Here is a 24,730-nt window from a genome sequence, read left to right as displayed (position 1 = left end):
ACGGGCTGATTTAGTACACTACTTAAAATAATGAAAATAACTATAACTGTAGTGTACATGAGACCCAGAAAAAAATATTTTGAACTTAGCTTTTTACATGTCATCACATTGTTTAGAGCAAAATAAACAAATGGTTTAAAAAAAACATTTTTGAAAAAAATTATTAATATGTTATGCCACTCTGTAGTAGACACCAGGACTCGGTTGTTTAAAAAAAAAAATTCAAAATGTTTTATTCACCAATCAATATTTGGGTTTCAGGATTTTTAACCGAAAGATGATTCGCAACTATGTTATAAAAGATATAACGGAATTGGGTCGCAAGAGGATACATGTTTTGATGTACTGTACACGTTCAACCTTTCACCTTTCCGAGCCGAACACTGGCCGAACGCTGGCGAAGGTGACGTCATATGTTTCTCTCGCTCGCTCGTCTCTCAGTCTGTGAAGGAAGAAGGAAGAGCAATGGCGACGCTGTACCGCCGCGCGCTCACACTGCACACAGGAGCCACAACGCACATTGTAAGTCACATTACTGCCCTCACACACTCGTTCAACCGCAGTACGACGCTTGTTGATGTCGGGGTCGAGAACGGGAGATCGTGCGTGCGCGCTCGCGCGTGTCCTCTCGTGCATCTGCGCCGCTGCATAAACAACACGCCGTAAACACGCATGCATTCATGAGTGATTGACAGGTGTCAGGCTCTTCAGTAGTTTACACGTGAATGCATGGATGTTAGTGGCTCATGAGACGGAGTGTGTATAAGTTTAGACACTCTCTCTGCATGCGCGTTTGTTTGTGCGTGTGTGTGTGTGTGTGTGTATGTGTTGCATTACTGGATCAAGACAGCCATCTAGCTACCAGTATTTGTAACTGTGCATGTTAGGTAACTGTTTGGTTACAGTGTCAGTCTAATGCATGCATGCAGCGAGATTGATTTATTTTTATATTTTCAGATCTTTACTCTTGAAGGGCGCAGAGGTGATCAAACTCAGTAAAGCAGGTGAGTGTGTGTGTGTGTGTGTGTCATGTTGATTTCTTCTTGTGTCATCATGCTATTGTTGCATTCTCGCTGTTTGCAGCTACAATAACTTTTCAATAATGTTCTGTACCAAAATTTCATCAGTTGATACAGCTTGCTAACACAAATTATTATTACACATTGTATTATTTCATGCTATCAGTGAAATATTACTTCAAGTATGTTTTATTTAAGAAAGTGGAAAAAATGCACAAGCTCCCAAAATAATTTCATATCGCTTATGACTGTAAAATGATTATTCCGTTAATTTAAGAGAGTGATTGGCACTTTTCATGTTCGCTTTGAGAGAAAAAGATGATCATGTTTGTTTGTTACGCCACATGACCATTTCAAATACACTTGTAAAGGGAAAAGATGTGATATTCAGATGTTGTCCCTCTCTCTCTGGGCTGTAGGTATGATCGTGTATGATCACATCTCAACCCATGAGGATTTCAAACCCGTCGTTTGCCATGTCTGCAACACAGTCGTTAAGCCTCGGGACGTCCTGACTCATTACGGTAAGTGTGTGTCGGCCACAACGTGACCCGTCGTTTCCACTGTAATGATACGGATTCACGGTTTTCTTGACATAAGTGCAGTGCAGGGAAGTGTGTGTTTCAAGTTGACCGGTTGTTCAGTTCAGAAACTCATTATGTGATTGATTTTTCTGGGATAGATCCGTCGTCAGCTGTTTTGGGTTTTATTGTGCAGTTATTTGTTCATTTAGAGAGAATAAATAATCTCTTAATTCCATTTTTAGATCTGATATTTTAGGCTTGTCACTGAATGTTAAATGTCATACAAAGAAATAATTGCAATGTTTTGTTCAAGCCTTAAGTTGTATATAACATTTTAATAAAATTATAATTAAAAATTCCCATATGATTTTCTTTAATGCTGTGAAAATTGATATATTATAATATAACATAACAAAATAATTTGACTATTTTTGTGCACATTACAACAGTGTTTTTTACAGTGTAAAACAGAATTGAAATTTAAACTGCATAATTATTGCAGTTATATAAAATAATTGCTGTTATATCAAATTACAACGATTAATAATTGTGGCATGCCTGCTGATATTAATGACCTGGGTGGGTAATTGTAAGTCTGATTGCTTGATTCGCGTCTGTAGTCTTTGTTCAAATCACTAACCTTGAGTTTGAGCAATAATGATAGTTATATATTTGTCGTAGTAGACACTGCTGATTAAACTGAACCCTTAATTCTATGGCTAGAGCTAAATATATAGATGAAATGCTCAAGTAACCTGTTAATGGTCTGGTGTACGGTTATAATAGAGCAAGAGTCATTTGCTGTGTTCATTATTATACGTGTCGTTTCCCATAGAACAGCCGGTTTAAACCTCAGACGTGTTTAACATGCCTTTAATTTAGCAAATGTCACCAACCAAACCTTCTCTTAGAGCCGGGCATTGTGGGTGAGAGACACAGAGGAGTTGTAGGATTAGTCGTGGAGTTGTAGAATAAGCCATAAATGAAATCAAACAGTAATATTAGAAATATTGCAGCTTTTAATTTGAAGCAAAAAAGTGGATAGATAGTTACATAGATAGTTATATTGATAGATACATTCATACATACATAGATTTATAGATAGATGGATTTATAGATAGATTTATAGATAGAGATAGATAGATAGATTTATAGATAGATAGATAGATAGATTTATAGATAGATAGATAGATAGATAGATAGATAGATAGATAGATAGATAGATAGATAGATAGATAGATAGATAGATAGATAGATAGATAGATAGATAGATAGATAGATAGATGCATAGATACATAGATACATAGATAAATAGATAGATTTACACATTAGATATTGTTGCACTTAAGGGATTAAATAAAGATTTGGATATTCTATTTCTTTAAGTTTTGTTGTTGTTGTTCATATGTATCATTATCTTATAATCTTCCATTTTTAGTATTTTTGATGTTTTGGCTTTATGATGTTGCATAGGTTATGTGATCGTTGAGCCTGTCAGTAAAGGCTTGCTGCTCAACATCAGCTGTACGAGGGCCATTGTTACATTTGTGCATTTCTCGAGCCTTGGTGTGCTTTCTAAAATGTTGTTATTGTTGCTCTATAAACCTTTATGGGTAATGTAAAAAACAAAAACACAAAGCGGGTCTTTCTCCTCTGAAAAAGCACGCAGAAACACTCCATCAGTCAATCCTCAGCTCGCGTTGTTTTCCTCGGCCTCAGCATGTGTGTTTGGAGAGGTAAAGCTCGCTCGTGCACGGACGGCCCTTCGGTTTCGTATCCGCGGTCCCCCTCGCCCCTCTCTCTCCGGGACCGGCAGCTTGTGCTGGGGTTCAGCGCAGGGGTCACGGCTTAAACACAGAAAGCGGACGGGACGCCTTCAGACACACGGGAGGCGTGTTATTCTCACGTGTTCGTTTCTGCTTTCTTTTTTTCCTTCCATCCCCTCAAGCTCAAGTTGGGTAAGTGATTCTCCCCGACCGATCACCGACGACGTGTGTGTGTGTTTTCCGCGTGTTAGCTTAGCTTTGTATGTTTTGAGAGTGTGTCGTGAGGTTTGCGGCGGGACGAGGCTTCGCTAGGGTCGCGGACCGGATGTAAACAAACGCAGCTCAGCTGGTGCCTGTCAGACGGGGAGACGCTAATCGCACACACACACACACACACACACTCTCACGGGTGGAAGCCACTGCCACACAACTTCTACCTCATTTAATACGTTTGAAAATGTTTTTTTTTAATGCCAAGAGAACTGACGTTTTATCCGGGTACAATTATTGTTACTCTGAGCTTGTTTGACAGAGATGTGTTTCGACCAATGATTTATATCTGGCATAAGTGGGATATAAAACTAATCCCACTGACTTTCACTGGAGTCATATCTTGAGCCAGTAAAGCCCCGGAAACACCAAGCTATCAATCTGTCTACATCAGCAGGCATCAATAGTCTATACTCGTCATTCAAGAACAGAAAGTGAAACTAAGACTGCAGATATAGAAATCTGTGAATATCAGTGATGCTGATCACTTTCTTCATTTCAGTCGGCTCACGTTATCATAAAAATATTAGTGCATTCAGGTAAGATTACCTACAATTATTACACGCCCTAACAACTGGACTTCTTTGCTCTCTTTCATCACTTTCGCTTTTATTCTCGTGCAGTTTTGTTCGCTGCCAATCAGAGTTCTCTCTCTCACATGATGTGAATTATTCTACTGTGACTGAGTGATTGTAACCTGTGTCTTCGTAAAGTTTCTCGAAGTTTCGTTGAATGAACCAAATGACACGAAAAAAGATTCATTCATTTTGATAAACGAGTTTGAACAGGAGAGTCACGAACGCGCATCACAGAACAGAGCAAGGCGAGCATTTGAGCTTATAAAACTTAAACTTTGTTTTTATTTATTAAATGAGCGATCGTTTCGCTTGATAAGACCCTTATTCATCGTCGTTGTCGTTTAAAGCCTTTTGAAGCTGCACTGAAACTGTCTTTTCGACCTTGAACCGTTTGGTCCCCATTGAAGTCCATTATATGGAGAAAAATCCTGGAATGTTTTCATCAAAAACCTTAATTTCTTTTCGACTGAAGAAAGAAAGACATGGACATCTTGGATGACATGGGGATGAGTAAATTATCAGCAAAAGATTTTTTAAAAGTGAACTACTCCTTTAAGTCACAATGCGCATTGAGGAATTTATGTTTTTTTATCCGCATGTTTTTTTCCCCCCGGATAAAAGGGTCCGACTCAAGTTAGTAGTAAGAAGACTTGTCTTTATGCTGCTTCAACCTCACCAACATACAATTTTTATAATACATCACAAACCCTGAGCATTTTTAATACTTCTAGCTAAAAAAATATAAAAAGTAGTAGTATTTAGCCGTGTCAATCCAGCAGTTTTTAAAGCGATATCCCAAAATGCACATAAAAACAAGCGGATGGAAACATGGCTATAGATTAGTCTTCATCAGAGCATCAGCATACCTGTGAACACGATGGAGTTTTTAATTTGTGTAATTGTTTTCTCCGGCCAGCTGCACTGGATACTGTACGCCTACAGGCTTATATTTGCACACCTGCCTTGTATTCAGACCGTCCCCATGCTGAATCACCCCTGCGGTCAGAGCGAACAGACCATTGTTCCTCTCTCGAGCGAGGGGCTCTCCCCGTCAGCCGTGTCCAAACAGAGCCTCTGAAATCTGCTCTTTTGAGACCTGGCAAACACTGTTGTGGCTCTTGGCTGAGATTCACTGGCAGACGAGACTCGATGTTAAGGCCAAGGCTGCCAGATCCAATAATTATTATTATAATTCACTACGAAAAACAGAAAAACATCCTTGTTTGTTTTCATAGTCTGGCTCATACAGTGTAATGTTTTGAAACGCCATACATCGATTATAAGTGTGATTTGTGTGGCGTTGTGTGTGGTAACGAGTGTTTGTGGTTGCAGATTGTTGGGGAACAGCTGAACAGTGAGAAGAGAGGAGCGCGTCCACCTCGACCCGTCCACAGCCATGCATAGCAAGAACCGTAAGTGGATTAGCATTTCTGTTGGCATGTCAGTTAATAGCTTGGACTGGATTATGTATTTGTGTAGGGCTGGGTAATAAATATAGATTTCTCGATATTAATCGATTCTCTTTTTTACGAACCGATATCGATTCTTAAATCTCAAGAATCGATTAGTCATCCTGTTTCATTTGAATGAATGGGACATTGTATCGCGGCTGCGCGCATCCAAAAAAACGCAATAATCTTTGTCCTTTGTTGCTATTGATATGAAACAAAGTCTCAATTTTCAAATTACGTCCATTTTCTTTAGAAATTCAAAAACACAAATAGCGTTTTGGCGCTGTGGCATGAGAAGCAGCAGCGCTGATCTCTCTTCTGGGTTAATAATACCAGTCACAGACCGAAATAAACATGAATGAGCATCTGAAAGTGTGTTAAAGATAGAGGACAACTTATCCAAATCCATATGTCACATTGATTCACTCAATCAGCGTTTCAACCGTGGAAAGACGTCAGTTAAACAGCTTGCAATCAATGTCATCGTCATATTTACCTCAAAAACCCACATAAACTCGTTAGTCAGCTAGAAAAAAATAACTCCAGAGAGGAGCATTTTACTAAATATATACACCATATTACATATGCATTATAATCTTAATGTTCTTCAATATTTAATGCATATTTGAATAAATCTGGCAAGTTTTTTATGACAGCCACCATTTAAATGTTTATATTTCATATAATCTTCTTATTATAAAAATAAATAAAAGTGTAATTTAAGTGATTCATTCATTATTACCTTCATATTAGGCTAATGAAGCCTACAACTAGTCTCCCATAGTTTACAGCATTAGTTAAGAGATTTGATTCCCTTGAGAAAAATTGCCATTTATTGTAACTGATATCCAAAATAATCAATATTGAATCGAAATCGAATCGAATTGCAAGCTTGTGAATCGAAATCCAATCGAATTGTGAAATTTGTCTCAATACCCAGCCCTAGTATTCATGTTTCGCGGTTTTGCTTGAAATATAAAGTAAGTCTCACGACACATTGTCACACGAAAATTTGAAGAAAGTGTCGGAGTTGACGAGTTTGTTTTATTGCTGTGAATCAAATTCAAATCGCATGCGGTTTCATTGCGATTAATTGTGCGAAGCGGAGCAATACAGTCATTACACATTCACGATACAGGACTCGCCTCGAGTACCTTATTGCTTTTATAAAACGGTTACCACACAATAAAAATATTAAAGTACAAAAAAAAAAATGTATTAGTGCAACTTTCATGAAGTAAAATCACTAAAAGCCTTCCTTCCGCTAGAAAAAATAGTCCCTGACCGTGAACAGCAACAATACTCCAGTGTGTAATATATTCATGAAAGCTCAAATAAACATACGAACACAACATAGGAACTGCAGTGTTGCGCAGTGATGCACAGAACCGTTTGGTGAAGCGGTCATAGCCGTGTTTTATCATAAATAAAGCACAGCTATTGACCTAAATCCTGAAGTATCCCTTTAAGAACAAGTTCAAACACACATGATTTTAGCAGTATTTTCTTGTGTGTTCAGAGAGGAGACACTGCTCGCCCAGCGGCTCCAGGACTCCTCTGGTTCCTGTCAAGGCCAAGATGTCTGCGGGTCAAAGCGAGGTGGATCCCCTTCCCTTCCGGGTTCCTCGAGATTACCCACACTCCCGCTTCAGCAAGGCCCCGCTGGCCGTCTATCCGCCCAAGGGAGCGCGAGCCAAGGCCTGGTGGGTCCAACACTGCCCTTCCCTGACAAACACAGGATTATATCGGTTCACTTTAGTGTTCTAGACTGTGTGTGTGTGTGTGTGTGTGTGATAAAGCAGAGTGTTTGTAGGCATATTCACAAAGAAACAAAATATTAATATTAGTTTGGCTGTGTTCATTATGTATTGAACTTTAGAGAAATATGTCTAATCTGTAAAAAATAAAATTAGGCACAGTTAATGTTTATAATATTTACACAAAGTTTGTAGTCGGTAAGATTTCAGAGTCTCTTCTGCTCATCAAAGCTGTTCAAAAATACGGTAACAATTGTGAAATATTAATATAATGTAAAATAGCTTATGAATATATTGTGAAATGCAATTTATCACTGCGATCGAACCTGAATTTTCAGCATATGATGATTTACTGCTCAAGAAATATTTCTGATTATTATCAGAGTTGAAAACCGTTGTGCTGTTATTATTATATTATATTTTTGTGGAAACTGATAAAAAAAAAAAAAGGATTCTTTGATGAATAGAAAATTGAAAAGAACAGAATTTATTTGAAATATAAATATTTTGTAACAATTTAAATGTCTTTCTTGACTTTTAATCAATTTAATTTAATGCACCCTTGCTGAATTAGTAATAGATGGATAGTTAGGTAGGTAGGTATATATATATATATATATTTTTTTTTTAATTATACTGACCCAAAACCTTTAAATGGCAACTTGTGTGTCTATTTTGTCCCAAAACTTGTGTTAGACTAATAAAATGTGACACTTTGTGTCTTTTAAATGCTCAATCTTTTGTTCTGTAGCGTGTCTTTACCGGTGGTGAGTCTGGAGAAGATGCCGTGTTTCCACCGATCGGACGGAGCGCACATCAAAGTCAACTCTTCGTCTCCCACAACGGGCTCTTCTCTTTCTTTCTCTTCCTCGTCTTCCTCTCCATCACCCGCTCCTCTCAAGTCCTCCTCGACGTCACCAGCATCTCACAAGATCCAGGAGAAGTTCCTGAACGGCCGCGGTCCCGGGACTCCTCGCTCCACCACGCCTCCGTCGCTGATTGACAGGCGGCCCAGCCCTTCACGGTCACCCTTGGAGAAACGCCCCGCCCCCTCACCCTCCAGGTCTCCATCCCTATTGGACAGGAGACCGATAGTCCCGCCTTCTCCTCCAGACAAGAAGCATCAGAATGGAGCCAAAGGCGGGAGGCCTCGGAGAGTTTCGGGTGAGTAGAAAACACGCTTTGAGAAAAATGTAATTTGCTGTGTTTTTTTTATTATTTTTATTTTTTAGAGAAACTTAGAATTTAACTAGAAATAATGTAGGAAACCACTTTTTGTCTTCCGACAGGATTTGATTGGAATAGTATTATTATATTATTGGTTAATATTATTTTCCTCTGCCTGTATAGGCTTTGTGATGTCATCAATAAGGAAAAGTCGTTTTATATAGTTGAATTTGAAATTTTTTTTTTTTTTTTACTTTGTTTTATGCTGTGCTGTTATTGTTAACTAAAACTATTAAAATATGATTGGTTTATTCAAATAAAACTGAAATTTAATATATATATATATTTAAAAAAACCTACAAAAATAATAATAAAAAATAAAGCTAAATAGAAATAAAATAAATGAAATAAATATAAAAAATACAAAATGCGCAACAAAATAAAAAAAATGAAAATGTAATAATTAAAAATAATTTTAAAATGTTAAAGAAACACTATAACAATTTAAAATAACAAACATATTTGTGTATATAGTCTGAGGTTGTTTTTTATTTATTTAATTTTATGTGTTTTAAAACGGGTGAGAGAGAAATAAAAAACACAAATCAAAAGGATGAACAAGAAATAAAGGAAATAAATCAAACTCAAGTTGAGTGGTTTATGTTTTGTAGAGTTGTTGTTCGCCTGGAAGCATGAATGTTTAGTCGTAACTCTCTGGTTATCCTCCTCGTCCCTCTCCGTATGTTGTTTACTCGGCTCTCGGCCTGATTTATGCGGCTTTCGGCTGATCCTGGGACTGTTCCTGTAATCACGACTGTTTGAAACCGCCTGAGCCACAGTTTCTCAGAGATTTCTCAGTTACACACACACACAGACGCACACGCACACACACACACACATATGCGTGTGTGTGTGTGTGTGTATATATATATATATATATATATATATGAAGAGTTCAGATGCAAAAGCCTCTAAATGCCATTTGAAATTTTCTTCTAAAATGATCATTTTTATCAAGCTTGTATATTTATTTTCAGTAATTTCAATAAATATACAAGCTTGATAAAAATGATCATTTTAGAAGAAAATTTCAAATGGCATTTAGAGGCTTTTGCATCTGAACTCTTCATATACACATACAAAAAGATACAAAATAATTACTGCATTTTATGAAATAGTGCATAATATATTAATGCAATATAATACATCAAATACATTATATGTAGCTGAAAATAACACTATAAAGTCCCTCTCTTTTTGTTGTACAGGTCGAGTGTTTGATCCTAATAAACACTGTGGGGTTTTAGACCCAGAGACGAAGCGGGCCTGCACTCGTTCGTTAACCTGTAAGGTTGGTATCGTTACTCCTAATCACATCTGTTGGTTTGAATGTTCGCTGTGTTGCGGTTCACAACGTGTGTTTGATCATGTGTGTTCTAGACTCACTCTTTGACCCACCGGCGAGCCGTCCCAGGACGGAGGAGAGACTTCGACTTTCTTCTAGCGGAGCATAAGGGACGGGCGAAGGAGAAGGAGGTGGGGCAAAAAAAGCAGGAAGTTCAAGCAGGCAGCCAATCAGTGCAGGTCACGCAGTCACATGACACAGCACCCAGCCAATCCGCAAGCTGTACCAATGGCAAGACCACTCCCACTCTCAAACTGAGGCTGGCCAATTCACACTTGCACAGGTACGTCCTGCCGACTACACTGATTGTAGGATTAGTCTTCCATCTTAAAGCGCTCACACAATCACCTGAACTAGTGTTGTCACGGTACCAAAATTTCAGTATTCGGTACCGATACCAGTTAAAATTCACGGTTCTCGGTACCAATTTCGGTACCAAAGCTTAGTTTAAATTTACATATATTTAAGTGTTTATCACGGTTACAAGTATGGAAACTGTACATTCGTATTATAAACACTTTAGAAAAAGATTAGATAAAATGACCTAAAATAAACAATAGTATACACTAACACATTTTTAAAGTTGTTTGTAAAGTTTTAATCCATTATTTATTTAATGCACAATGAATTAAGTGAACAAACATGAACAATCAGGTGTTTGTAATAAATAACATTTTCAAACATTAATTAATGTTGTAAACATATATTGTTCACTCAATGTGTTGATAACTAAGTAATGTTGATGAATGGTATCTTTGTAGCATTACCATAAAACATGTTTTATTTGACTTGACTGTCCTTTTATTAATCTAAAACTGCATTCATATTTAATTTTAAAAAGGCTTTTTAAACCTGCTGAGTTATAAAGGCAAGAATACGCCTAGAACTGGCATTGACATTAAATGATAATACTAATACCAGTAGTACTCTGGTGTCGGGTAGATACTACTGTGCTCATGTACTCGTAAAACTACCCCGAAAGCACTTTAGAGGCCGTTCACATGTCGCGCGTGTTTTTTAATTATATTTTTGCGCGTGCTTATTCTTTCCAAAGCGCTTGCTCTCACGCGGCGTCTGTCGTTGCTATGCAACGCCAACGAGTTTTTATTATGAGCGCGCTTGAATCACGCCTATATTTGAAATTGCGAATTTGCATGTAATCGGCCTCTTATGGCAACGTGACATTAGCCTAATCCAAAATATTTCCATATGTGGCTCTTTCCTCCTTTCGTGTCAACAAGTGGATTCAGAGAGAGAGAGAGCCATATCAGCGTTATAAAGAGGACGCAACTGTGCACGTTTCAGACATCGCGTCTAGAACAGAACTGGATTAACCTGGTACTCGGTACCTAGAAAAGCTGGTACCGTAACATTTTTTTTTTTTTAGTACCGACTTGGTACCGAAGTACCGAGTTTTTTGACAACACTAATCTGAACCATTGTTGCCACTTAGGTTCAAAATATTTGCTTTAAGAAGTAAAACAGTAAAAATGTTGTTAAATCAATCCGTTTATCAATATATCAACACATGATATCTTTTTTATATATATTGACCAACATATTAACGAACTATAAACTTAATCTTTAATAAACTTTTATCTTTAAACTTTTCCTAAATATTTTTACTAAACATTTTGAACCGTTGAGACCTGAATTGACGAACCTTTGGAACTGATTCACAGAATTGTATTTTTGCTACTAAAGTTTAAATTGGGACAAGAATAGATTGTGAAATTATATACAAATAATGATACAACATAATGAAATGGCAAATAAAAGTGCATTTTAAAACCATTGCAATATTCACGTTACTTGATTTTAAATTGCAAATTGTGAATATTTAGTATAATGCTTAGCCCTAGACTAACAGAGGTTATTATTATTTTTATTTCTTATGCATCTGTTTTGACCTATTATGTCTTATTTAAGTTTTAATGTTTTTTTTTTTTTTCTCATCTAGAGCAGGTTTTCCTGCTTGAATGTTGATTATTCTCCTCATATTCTCCATTGTTGCGGCTCCTCTCTTCCCAGTCTGTCAGTAACGCTCTTGTCTCTATGAAGCCCCTCCTTCTGAAAGCACACTGTGCTCTGATTGGTCGGCTGGAGTAGGGTTGCCGCGGTGAGGAAAATTTCCCACCGGTTAATCGACGTGTGACAACACCGGTAATCCCGGTGTCACCGTGGAGGGCAGGGCGGGGGGGTTAAATAGCTTTTAAATGCGTGCGCGTTATACTTTCACTTTCGAAATAAGCGTCAATTGCTTGAATGGACAAAAAAAACAACTCGCTGATAATAAAACTTTTATTTATAGACTTTTATTAGCATAACGAACGAATAAAAATAACCCCATGCATAGGCTGAAAAAAGTGAAAATCGGCAAAATGTGGGCCCAAACAAATAAGAACCATAAAACGTTTAGGCCTATTAACGAATAAGAAAATAAAATAGGCCTAAATAAATTACACAAAGTTTAAATGAGATAAAACCAATTAAAAAGAGACGAATATAAAATAAAAACTTCAAAACGGACCTTAGCCTACATAAATGACATACTTTCACTTTCGAAATAAGCGTCAATTGCAATTCAGCGTCAATTGCTGGAATGGACAAAAAAAAAAAAAAAAAAAAAAAAACAACTCGCTGACAATAAACTTTTATTTAGACAGCACTTTTATTAGAATAATAAACGAATAAAATATAGACAGAACTTTTATTAGCATAACGAACGAATAAAAATAAAGTGAAAATCGGCAAACTGTGGGCCCAAAAAAAAATAATAAAACGTTTATTAACGAATAAGAAAACAAAATAGGCCTAAATAAATTAAACAAAGTTTAAATAAGATAAAACCAAATAAAAAGAGACGAATATAAAATAAAAACTTTAAAAAGGACCTTAGCCTACATAAATGACAGCACTCTAAAAAAAAAGTAAAACACTATAAATTGGCATTTATTAACATTAATATATATTGGCCAAAATATTGCCAAACAGGCGCTTTTGCATTGCGTTTTGACACCAAATCTTCCGCCATTATCTTGCTTTTCTGTAATTTGACTCGTTCTCGTCTCCACACGTGCTAAATGGAATCCTGATGCTTGCTGATCTGTGACGTGACGGCACGCGTTGCGCAGTTCATTTTTAATTATAATGCTCTCTTCAGAACTAAATAATTGAAAATTATTATTTTTAATTAATTCAAATAAATATTTTAGCAAAAACGAATACTTTAAAAAAAAAAAGTCAAGACATCGCGGTGTCACGGTGGGAAAGTGATGTCACCGGTGATGGGGCTTAAAACCGGTAACACCGTCAACACCGTCTATCGCGGCAAGCCTAGGCTGGAGCAGTGTGTTGTGATTAGTCAAGCGCTTCAAGTGTGTTTGGGAAATGTCCCGCCCCTTATACCGTAACCACCAGTTTAACACACTACTAATTAACTCAACTAGGCCCCGCCCCTTTATTCTGCGCATGAATTATTATAATGAGGAATATTGTGACGTGTTCGTTCCCGGAAGAAACTCAAGACTACAATGGAGTTCAGAAACACTGACACTGATATAGAGAATAACTCTTTTTCATGCTCAAACAGCAACATTACACACGATAGAGAGATGAACAGGTTATATGCCATAAGAATAACCAAGAAGGTTCTCAGATGATGATGTGTTCCTCTGCAGTGTGTGTGGTGTCGCGCTCAGCTCTGCTCCCGAACCTGCGCTCGACTGGCAGAGAATCAGCGGAGACTCACGTCTGTCCAGCGATGAAGGAGAAGTGGATCTTCCTGAAGAGACGGAGAAGCTGACGTGCCATTATTCTCCACGACACCCACAACCCCTGAGCGTGAGCTGAACTCCACCCTTCATCACTGACGGCTGTTTGTCTGTTGTGTTTGGGACCCTTTATATTGCTGTATACACATTAAAGGGACAGTTCACCCAAAAATTAAAATTAGCTCATGATTTACTCACACTCAAGCCATCCTAGGTGTGTTTGACTAATTTTCATTTTTGGGTGAACTGTCCCTTTAAGTAATATAATCTGAGAAACACATTCTCTGTGTGTTAGTGTTGTGCGTTCAGCAGTCGGATGATGGGACGAGGTCACTACGTGTTCGACAGGCGGTGGGATCGGGTCAGGCTGGCTCTTCACTGCATGGTGGAGAAACACGTCAACTCTCTCATGTGGAGGTGAGTTACACGTTTCTCTCTCTCTGCTTGTGCTATTGTGGACACATTGGGGGAGAATTAATGGGTGAATACTTCAGAAAAGCTTTCATATATTAGGGTGGCATTTCATCCCAAAATCAAAATTAAAAAACAAATGTGTGTTAGGAAAATAAAGACTTTTTAGGACTATTTTAAACGTTTGTATTTGCACATTATTTTGATATTTTATTTATTTATTTTAAAAAAAAAATTCTTTATGCAATATATTTATTTCATCCCCGCCCAAAAAAGGTATTTTGCATTAAAAAAAAATATATAAATAAATTATGACATTATTAAACAAGTGGTTAAACATCATTTTCTATTGATATTTATAATTTATAATATTTTTACAATTATTAAACTGAAAAAATGACATAAATATTAATGTTAATAAATAAAAGTAAATAATTATTAGTGAAACTTTTCATGGCAGTTAAGCACATTTACAAATGTTTATTTAATAATTGTAATTATTATTTAATAATATCTGAAAAGTTTTATGTTTAATAATAACATTAATATAAACTATATATAATAATAATAAAACGTAAAATATAAATTATATTTTATAATGCATTAAAAATATAACTTGATGGAATTAATATTGCTATGCATCCCGATAATAGATTGCATTGTCTTGGTAACAATAAGGTTTCATTAGTGAAATACTTTAGATAGTATTGTTCATTCTAAATTCATATTAACTAAATTAATGTTCATTTCAATATTTGCTAATGCATTATTAAAATCAAAATTTGTGTTTAACATTATCTAATGCACTGTGATCTAACATGTATAATATTAACAAAGATGAATAAATCCCATAACAAATGTTTTGTTCATTGTTAGTTAATTTATTATCTAATGTTAAATGACACCTTTTTGTAAAGTGTTAGCAATTTTCTTTATGCAAAATAAAATGTTACAATTTTTATAAAAAAATGTTTGTTTTAGGTTTAGCCAGAATCAACTGAAATCAACTGGCTTGAGTCGAGCTGTGTAATCGCACGCAATGCTTTCTTTCGCTCTGTAAATGCACATTATTTAGGTTAACATGCCACATAGCTTCCTACCACAGACTGGTGATGTCATATCCTGTTTGCCACAGGAAAGTCCCTCTAGCGGTGGAGAGCATGACAAGCTCACCTGAAGTCTCTCCCCTGGGCTCAGCGTTTCTCACGGCTCCTGTGGACAGCGTCTCGATGCTCTCCTCCTCTCTCTCTCATAACGGCGCTGGTGTTTTCTGCATCAGGGACCCTGACCCCGGAGCCGACCCCGGACCCCGACTGCAGAGGAATAAACCGGCCAGGACGCCGAAGGCCTCAGGGGAAGGAGCGGGACCTAAAAGACGGAAAGCGCCTCCCGCTTCTGAATCAGCGGCTTACAGGAACAGCGGGAACAGCTACCATCTCCCACCGCACATCAGTAACGGGTAACCACACCCTCTTATTATTCATTTACAGGCAAGTCATTAAGAACAAGTTCTTATTTACAATGCCGGCCTGACAAGTGGAATAACCACTTAGGGAAAAGAAATAGGGCTACATTAGAAATGCATACAGGTTAACAACTATATTAAATACAATTTAAAACACAAAATGACTATGCGGAGAAGCAACTGCATGTGTCCATGAACAAGGATGATATAATAGTTTTAAAAGATGAAATTGAAATTAGTGTATCTACTGTAGTTTGAGAATATTGTCACGATTCCATACATATCGATTCCATCACACGATTCCATACCATTGGGTCACCTGATGGAGTTTTAGGACATCATTGGGTCACCTGATGCAGTTTTAGGACACCATTGGGTCACCTGATGCAGTTTTAGGACACCATTGGGTCACCTGATGCAGTTTTAGGACACCATTGGGTCACTTGATGGAGTTTTAGGACACCATTGGGTCACCTGATGCAGTTTTAGGACACCATTGGGTCACCTGATGCAGTTTTAGGACACCATTGGGTCACCTGATGCAGTTTTAGGACACCATTGGGTCACCTGATGCAGTTTTAGGACACCATTGGGTCACCTGATGCAGTTTTAGGACACCATTGGGTCACCTGATGCAGTTTTAGGACACCATTGGGTCACCTGATGCAGTTTTAGGACACCATTGGGTCACCTTTTGCAGTTTTAGGACACCATTGGGTCACTTGAAGCAGTTTTATGACACCATTGGGTCACCTGATGCAGTTTTAGGACACCATTGGATCACTTGATGGAGTTTTAGGACACCATTGGGTCACCTGATGCAGTTTTAGGACACCATTGGGTCACCTGATGCAGTTTTAGGACACCATTGGGTCACCTGATGGAGTTTTAGGACACCATTGGGTCACCTGATGGAGTTTTAGGACACCATTGGGTCACCTGATGCAGTTTTAGGACATCATTGGGTCACCTGATGCAGTTTTAGGACACCATTGGGTCACCTGATGCAGTTTTAGGACACCATTGGGTCACCTGATGCAGTTTTAGGACACCATTGGGTCACCTGATGCAGTTTTAGGACACCATTGGGTCACCTGATGCAGTTTTAGGACACCATTGGGTCACCTGATGCAGTTTTAGGACACCATTGGGTCACCTTTTGCAGTTTTAGGACACCATTGGGTCACTTGAAGCAGTTTTATGACACCATTGGGTCACCTGATGCAGTTTTAGGACACCATTGGATCACTTGATGGAGTTTTAGGACACCATTGGGTCAGCTGATGCAGTTTTAGGACACAATTGGGTCACCTGATGCAGTTTTAGGACACCATTGGGTCACCTGATGGAGTTTTAGGACACCATTGGGTCACCTGATGCAGTTTTAGGACACCATTGGGTCACCTGATGCAGTTTTAGGACACCATTGGGTCACCTGATGGAGTTTTAGGACACCATTGGGTCACCTGATGCAGTTTTAGGACACCATTGGGTCACCTGATGGAGTTTTAGGACACCATTGGGTCACCTGATGCAGTTTTAGGACATCATTGGGTCACCTGATGCAGTTTTAGGACACCATTGGGTCACCTGATGCAGTTTTAGGACACCATTGGGTCACCTGATGCAGTTTTAGGACATCATTGGGTCACCTGATGCAGTTTTAGGACACCATTGGGTCACCTGATGCAGTTTTAGGACACCATTGGGTCACCTGATGCAGTTTTAGGACACCATTGAGTCACCTGATGGAATTTTAGGACACCATTGGGTCACTTGAAGCAGTTTTATGACACCATTGGGTCACCTGATGCAGTTTTAGGACACCATTGGGTCACCTGATGCAGTTTTAGGACACCATTGGGTCACCTGATGGCGTTTTAGGACACCTTTGGGTCAGCTGATGCAGTTTTAGGACACCATTGGGTCACTTGATGGAGTTTTAGGACACCATTGGGTCACCTGATGCAGTTTTAGGACACCATTGGGTCACTTGATGCAGTTTTAGGACACCATTGGGTCACCTGATGCAGTTTTAGGACACCATTGGGTCACTTGATGGCGTTTTAGGACACCTTTGGGTCAGCTGATGCAGTTTTAGGACACCATTGGGTCACTTGATGGAGTTTTAGGACACCATTGGGTCACTTGAAGCAGTTTTAGGACATCATTGGGTCACCTGATGCAGTTTTAGGGCACCATTGGGTCACTTGATGCAGTTTTAGGACACCATTAGGTCAGCTGATGGAGCTTTTCGGTTCCTTGCCACTGTTGCCTTTGGCTTGCTCAGTTGGGGATATTCAAATGAATTAACCAATCAGTAATACCCTTGATCAGCTCTACCAAATGTGGATGTTTTCCCACTAACAAGCGAACATTATGTTTTGATTGATACTGTGAAGCTGCTTTGATGAAATCTATATTGTGAAAAGCGCTATATAAATATACTTGACTTGACTTGTATTGGTACACCCCTAGTAACGGGACGGCCGCCCTCAGCATGCGGGCCAAGCCCCGGTTCGGCAGCGTGGATCTGTCCCTCCCGCAGGCGCTCACCGGGGATCACGGCGCCGTCTCGTCTCACAACACACTGTCCTACACCTCCTCTGAGGGGAAGAAGAGGAAGAGCTCTGGATCGAGCGACAAACCCAGTAAAAGCACCAAATCCACAGCACTGGATGGGATATTCAGGAAGAGCCCCGCTCTGCTGTCGCCAGTGGAAGCGGCCCACAGCGTCCTCGCCACACAGGTAAAGCCACTCTCTTTAGCAACACCATGTCCAAATGCAGAAATGCATCTTTAGTAGATGTTCGGATGATATAATTTTGCAACACTCACTGATCAGTATGAAATAGGACATGCCTGAAAAAAGTGAGGGAATTGTAAAATTTGGATTTGCAGGCCAGGAAGTTATTTCAATATTTTTCAATTTTAAATATTTTGAATGACTGTTTTTTGTAGAATGTATTTCTATAAATGCTGGCATTATGTATATTTTTAGCCTATTATGTAATATGCTTTCTCTCGGTCACTGAGAGCATTTAATATAATGTGGGCCACTTTTTGAAAGGTAACAAGACATTTATCATTATCAGGCCACACAAATATTCCCCCATATCAGTATTACACATTATAATCAACATTACATATAGTAGTTTAATGCCGTACTGACACTAAAACTCTGAAAACTTGAATTTTTTCTCAAACAGACATTTTTATTTTGGGTGAACCACACGCAATATATATTTTAGAGTTTTTTTGTGATTGTTGCGGGCAAAAATCCTTGATTATTCGGTCCGTTTTCTTTAAAAATGCGATGGATTATGCGGGATATTTATGCAATTTTATGCGATGAAATTGCGGGAACTTGCAAAAACTGTGGTTTGATGAAAAAGAGAGAAAAAAGTGATCCCCCAACGCCCTGTTCTCACTCAATGTAATGAGTCATTTCTTATTACTTCCTATTAGGGATGCACCGATATGAACATTTTGGCCGATACCGATAACCGATAATTCTTTATATTTGAAAGCCGATAATCGATATATCGGCCGATAAATCTAAGTTTTGAAAGCCTGATTGCAAAAATAAAAGTCTCACATTCAAAATCCGTTCCCTAACACAATTGTAATGTTCTCATTATAATTTCACGTAGCCGATATGACAGCACATTTTGCACTTTGTTTTTGATTCCAATCATATTTCAAGCAATTAAGATCAATCATGTTGAACAGTGCGCATCTCGAAGTGTTGAAGGAAATAATTAATTATTTATCAGCTTTAAAATATCAGTCAAATTTTATTATCGGGCCGATAACGATAACATAAAAATGAGCAAATATCGGCCGATGCCGATATATCGTGCATCCCTACTTCCTATGATAAGCAAGCATAAACATCACAGAAAGAGCTGGAATATTTCAGACCCTAATAAACACATCAAACTTACAAAACATTGATGACTCAGACACGTTCTGTAGCTTCACAAAAGGAATATGCTACAACTTCTGTAAAAATGAATTCACAAATTATAAAAAAAGCATCTTATCGATGATGTTCACGTCGCGTAATTACGTCACTTCATAACGTTCCCATGGCAACGGGGAAACGGCGGCTCTTGTGTGAACATTTTTTCAACTTCCTGATAAGATATTTGTGACTTTTTTTTGCAATGAAAGTGCGAGGATTATGAAATCATGCAAGCCGCGCATATTTTGCACAAAAATCGGCAATTTATCCGCGAAAGTGCGGCGTATTTGAAAAATACGGACTTTGGCTGATTATGCTCCATATCATGCGATCGCATAATCGCACGAATTATAAAAAAGCATCTTATCGATGATGTTCACGTCGCGTAATTACGTCACTTCATAACGTTCCCATGGCAACGGGGAAACGGCGGCTCTTGTGTGAACATTTTTTCAACTTCCTGATAAGATATTTGTGACTTTTTTTTGCAGTGAAAGTGCGAGGATTATGAAATCATGCAAGCCGCGCATATTTTGCACAAAAATCTGCAATTTATCCGCGAAAGTGCGGCGTATTTGAAAAACACGGACTTTGGCTGATTATGCTCCATATCATGCGATCGCATAATCGCACGAATTATAAAAAAGCATCTTATCGATGATGTTCACGTCGCGTAATTACGTCACTTCATAACGTTCCCATGGCAACAGGGGGAAACGGCGGCTCTTGTGTGAACATTTTTTCAACTTCCTGATAAGATATTTGTGACTTTTTTTTGCAGTGAAAGTGCGAGGATTATGAAATCATACAAGCCGCGCATATTTTGCACGAAAATCGGCAATTTATCCGCAAAAGTGCGGCGTATTTGAAAAATACGGACTTTGGCTGACGCGATCGCATAATCGCGTTTTTCTGGAAGGACTGATATATTGACACTATCCACGTTATATATTGTTGCATTTTTGTATTGCGATATATTGTGCCACACTACTAACCTCCAGTCTCTTGCAGCCCAAGGTCCCTCACTGACGCTGGAAGGAGACCCTGTGGTTCCTGAGGGCCGTCTGTCCTGCCTTTATCCCACCGCTGCCTCTGATCGCTGTACGGTTGAGTCTCGGCGTTTGCCTTCTCCTTCCCTACAGGGCTTCTTCCACTCCGCAACCATTAGGAATAAACCCGTCATTGGAGACTTTATGGAAGATTAAGTCTATCGTTTCCTTTTGAAATGACGATATTCACCAACTTCAGTTTCACATAGATTCAGAATCTTTTGATTTAACCAGTTTCAGACATTCAGCGATACGAGTTTGATTTTGGTTTTCATGTGGATGGAGGGAAACCCCTTCAGACTCAACCGTGTCAATCTAAAGTGCACTTAATTTCATGCCTGAACTACACAAAAGGAGGGGAAAAACTACCAAGGGAATATTTTACACACGCTTTTTTTTCTTTTTCTTTTTTTTTGGCAAGTTGTATTTTTCTAAATTGGATGAATTTAGGTTTTTGAGTATTTGTTTTTTTGACACACAAGCGTTTTGTGGATTTAAAAAAAGTCAGGAGTCGCACTCATGTTGTAAAGCAACTTTAACCAGTGATGAATTTTGTATAATAATTTATCGTCTTTATTAATTTTCTAACTGACCTGATTAGTGCTTCACATGTTGAGCAGAAGTATATTTGTATGCCATTTTCAAAAGTTTTAAGTATTATTGAGACCCTATTGTTGGAAATGTGTGTACATATCTTTTGTTATAATTATTATTATTATTATTATTTTTTTTTGTATTTATTGTTAGTATATCTCAGAGGTTCAAGGATTTAGTGCTTTCGATCTTCCTCAGTCAGATGTATCTTCATAGACCTAAAAACGAAAGGGCCGAACGTTTCTTTTCTCGTCCCATTTAATAATCACTCGGATTATTATTTTTTAAAGGAATACTAACTGAAATGATGATTTACCCACAGTTTTCTAGAGGAAAGGTTACATCGCAGTGAGTCAGTATTGGCAGTCAGCCGAAGTCTGTTGCCAATTTTATTTTTTAAAGATGTCATGAGGTCAATATGTGTACCTTTTAGTGTTTAACCACCTGATATGAAGACCTTCTCAAAGAGACCTTCTCGATGTACTTCCTATTTACATTATTAAGCAATGCATTGATGCTTTCTATTTATCCCAGAATCAATCATTCCACATTCAACACTGATATAATAATCAGAAATGTTACTTGAGCAGCAAATCCTCAAGTAAGGATCATGTGACACTGAAGACTGGTGAAAATACAGCTTTGATCACAAGAATAAATTACACTTTACTATATAATCACATAGAAAACAGCCATTTTAAATTATAATATTATTTCACAATATTTACTGTAGTTTTGATCAAACAAATGCAGCCTTGACTATTTTTAAAAAATCTCATGCATTAAAATAATTATTACTGCACATCATGACAGGTTGAATCTCTCTGAATATTTCATGTTGACGTCAGAGGTCAAGTGTGTAACCTCACCAAACAGAAAATTATGATTATTTCCAAACAGGTTTCCCAAAGCTTTTAGTCATAATTTACCATTTGAGCTTCATCTCTGAGAAGGTCTTCATCGCTAACATACGAATATTAATATTCAAAGAGACAGAACTCCTGTAAAGATCATTTTTTGTGCACTTTTCTTCAAGATTTGAGTACTCTTTTATTTATGAAAGTATTGATATATGAATCATGTATAGTTGTTTCGACTGCAAAGACGATACGCTCTGTGAAAGCCAGCTTCTTGTTTGCTGTGACCCCCCTCAAAAAAAAAACATGTAGGATTTTTACCGTGTTGCCTTGATGCCAATGCGAACCAGAGCGAGAAAGCGACCCGGATGCCTTCAGCGCCGTCTCTAATGGGTGAAGAAGTGCTTCCATGTGGAGTTTCTCCAATCCATCCACGGCGAAGAGAGGAAACGGCCTGGGATGAGAGGATGTTCGTTACATGTTTTAACTTTTCCCATTGCACATCAATCATTAGAGATTATTCTATAGAATTATTGACACAATAATATATTTTTTCAGAAAAGCCAGTCAAGTAAAGTGAATGAGTCCGATTGCAATTGTAATGTTTATGATCTGAACCCCCTTTTCTCTTATTGATCTTATGGCTCTTTGTTTTGGTCCAATAATGCCACAAAAAACACTGTGTACTACCAGAACATCAATAACTGTAACTGTATGAAGTATTATTATTGTACACACACCACATGTCCCTCTTGTAGAAATCAATGAATGTTATCATGGCATAGCAGTGCAATTTTGATTTTAATTTATATATATATTTTATATTTAATTTTTTTTTTTTTACATTTTTTTTATTTATTTTTGTTTGTTTTATTTTTTATCTTATTTTCATTCACTAGGGTGATTTTTCAATGAATTGAGTGGGATTACAATGGAAGCTTGTTTCTGTCACCGGATAAAACAATTTTTATCTCACAATTCTGACTTTTTTTCAAGCAATTCTGACTTTATATCTCACAATTCTGACTTTAACTCGCAATTCTGACTATATCTCGCAATTCTGACTTTATATCTCATAATTCTGACTTTAATTCGCAATTCTGACTTTATATCTCGCAATTATGACTATATCTCGCAATTCTGACTTAAACTTGTTATTCTGACTTTATATCTCGCAATTCTGACTTTAACTCACAAATCTGACTTCGCAATTCTGACTTTATATCTCGCAATTCTGACTTAAACTCGTTATTCTGACTTTAACTCACAATTCTGACTTTATATCTCGCAATTCTGACTTAAACTCGTTATTCTGACTTTAACTCACAATTCTGACTTTATATCTCGCAATTCTGACTTAAACTCGTTATTCTGACTTTAACTCACAATTCTGACTTTATATCTCGCAATTCTGACTTAAACTCGTAATTCTGACTTTAATTCGCAATTCTGACTTTAACTCGCAATTCTGACTTTATATCTCGTAATTCTGACTTTAACTCGTAATTCTGACTTTATAACTTGCAATTCTGACTTTAACACGTAATTCTGATTTTATATCTCACAATTCACACTTTATAACTCACGATTCTGACCATTTCGCGATTATGACTTTATAACTCACGATTCTGACTTAATAACTCGCAATTCAGACTTTATAACTCATGATTCTGACTTTATCTCGCGCAATTATGACTTTAACTCGTAATTCTGACTTTATAACTTTTAATTCTGACTTTATAACTCGCGATTCTGACATTATATCTCGCAATTTTGACTTAATAACTCACGATTCTGACTATCTTGCGATTCTGACTTTATAACTCACGATTCTGACTTTATAACTTACAATCCTGACTTTATATCTCGCAATCCTGACTTTAACACGTAATTCTGACTTTATATCTCGCAATTCTAACTTTATAACTTGCAATTCTAAATTTGTAACTCACAATCCTGACTTTAACACATAATTCTGACTTTATAACTTGCAATTCAGACTTTAACTTGCAATTCTGACTTTATTTCTCGCAATTCTTACTTTATAACTTGCAATTCTGACTTTGTAACTTGCAATCCTGACTTTAACTCACAATTCGGACCTTATAACTCAGGATTGTCAAGCAATTCTGAAGAAAAGTCAGAATTGTGAGGAAAGACACCCTGCTTGCTTCCATCTAAAGGAAAACGCCTGAAGCAATATGAATTAATCCTGTAATGTTCTCTATACAGTCAGTCTGATCGGTTCGGTTCGTCTACTGATATTGTTGCATGTGTGCAGTCTACTACTTTGCCATTATTATTGAATGCCATTGATAAATAGGTGGTTTGTCATAACACTGCACAATCAGCCCTGTTATTGAGGTTATTTCCACCCTTTACTCTTGCGTATGTTCATAGATGTATTATAGCGACACCTTCAGTGCTTCAGTGTGACCCAGCCGTAACAATTGTAAAGATTTCTAAGGCCTTATTTTTATACCTGCACTCATCAGAGGCATTTCTCTCATTCCCGTGTCCTTTATACAGTGTGTGTCCTGTTGGCCCATGTGTTCTCAATGATATAGATGTGTATTTTCGGGTTTGATGATATTTTGCATTTCGGCTGTTACAGAAATACATTTTTCTTACCAGCTTGCCTGCGTTCTTGATTTGTTTTCAAGTGTCTGTGTTGAGT

At 37.7% G+C, this 24,730-nt stretch overlaps 1 protein-coding gene across 2 annotated transcripts; it reads left to right on the top strand.

Annotated features, from left to right (window-relative positions):
- The first annotated feature begins 396 nt into the window (after window positions 1–396).
- atxn7l1 (ataxin 7 like 1) lies at window positions 397–24,689 on the top strand. 2 transcript variants are annotated; one of them, XM_039660691.2, is made up of 13 exons: window positions 397–522; window positions 958–1,004; window positions 1,439–1,543; window positions 5,490–5,569; window positions 7,128–7,311; window positions 8,117–8,529; window positions 9,801–9,883; window positions 9,973–10,220; window positions 13,618–13,780; window positions 14,006–14,127; window positions 15,401–15,580; window positions 18,065–18,335; window positions 20,565–24,689. In XM_039660691.2, exons 4-13 carry the CDS (start codon window positions 5,554–5,556, stop codon window positions 20,580–20,582), a joined length of 1,698 nt encoding a protein of 565 aa, XP_039516625.2. In that variant the 5' UTR covers window positions 397–522; window positions 958–1,004; window positions 1,439–1,543; window positions 5,490–5,553; the 3' UTR covers window positions 20,583–24,689. The 2 variants fall into 2 exon arrangements, with proteins under 2 accessions (XP_039516625.2, XP_039516624.2); XM_039660690.2 differs by having other exon boundaries at window positions 15,257–15,580.
- Window positions 24,690–24,730: the final 41 nt, after the last annotated feature.

This window comes from Pimephales promelas, chromosome 24 (genome assembly GCF_988280905.1).
Source record: "Pimephales promelas chromosome 24, fPimPro1.hap1.1, whole genome shotgun sequence".
NCBI lineage: Eukaryota > Metazoa > Chordata > Actinopteri > Cypriniformes > Leuciscidae > Pimephales > Pimephales promelas.
Note: the sequence above shows the minus strand (reverse complement) of the source record. Positions and strands in the feature narration are given on the sequence as shown.

Excerpts from the sequence above, each read along its gene's own strand:
- atxn7l1 (XM_039660690.2), top strand. Across the intron at positions 10,221-13,617 it reads GCCAATTCACACTTGCACAG|TGTGTGTGGTGTCGCGCTCA; the intron begins GTACGTCCTGCC and ends GTTCCTCTGCAG. Across the intron at positions 13,781-14,005 it reads GACACCCACAACCCCTGAGC|TGTTGTGCGTTCAGCAGTCG; the intron begins GTGAGCTGAACT and ends TCTGTGTGTTAG.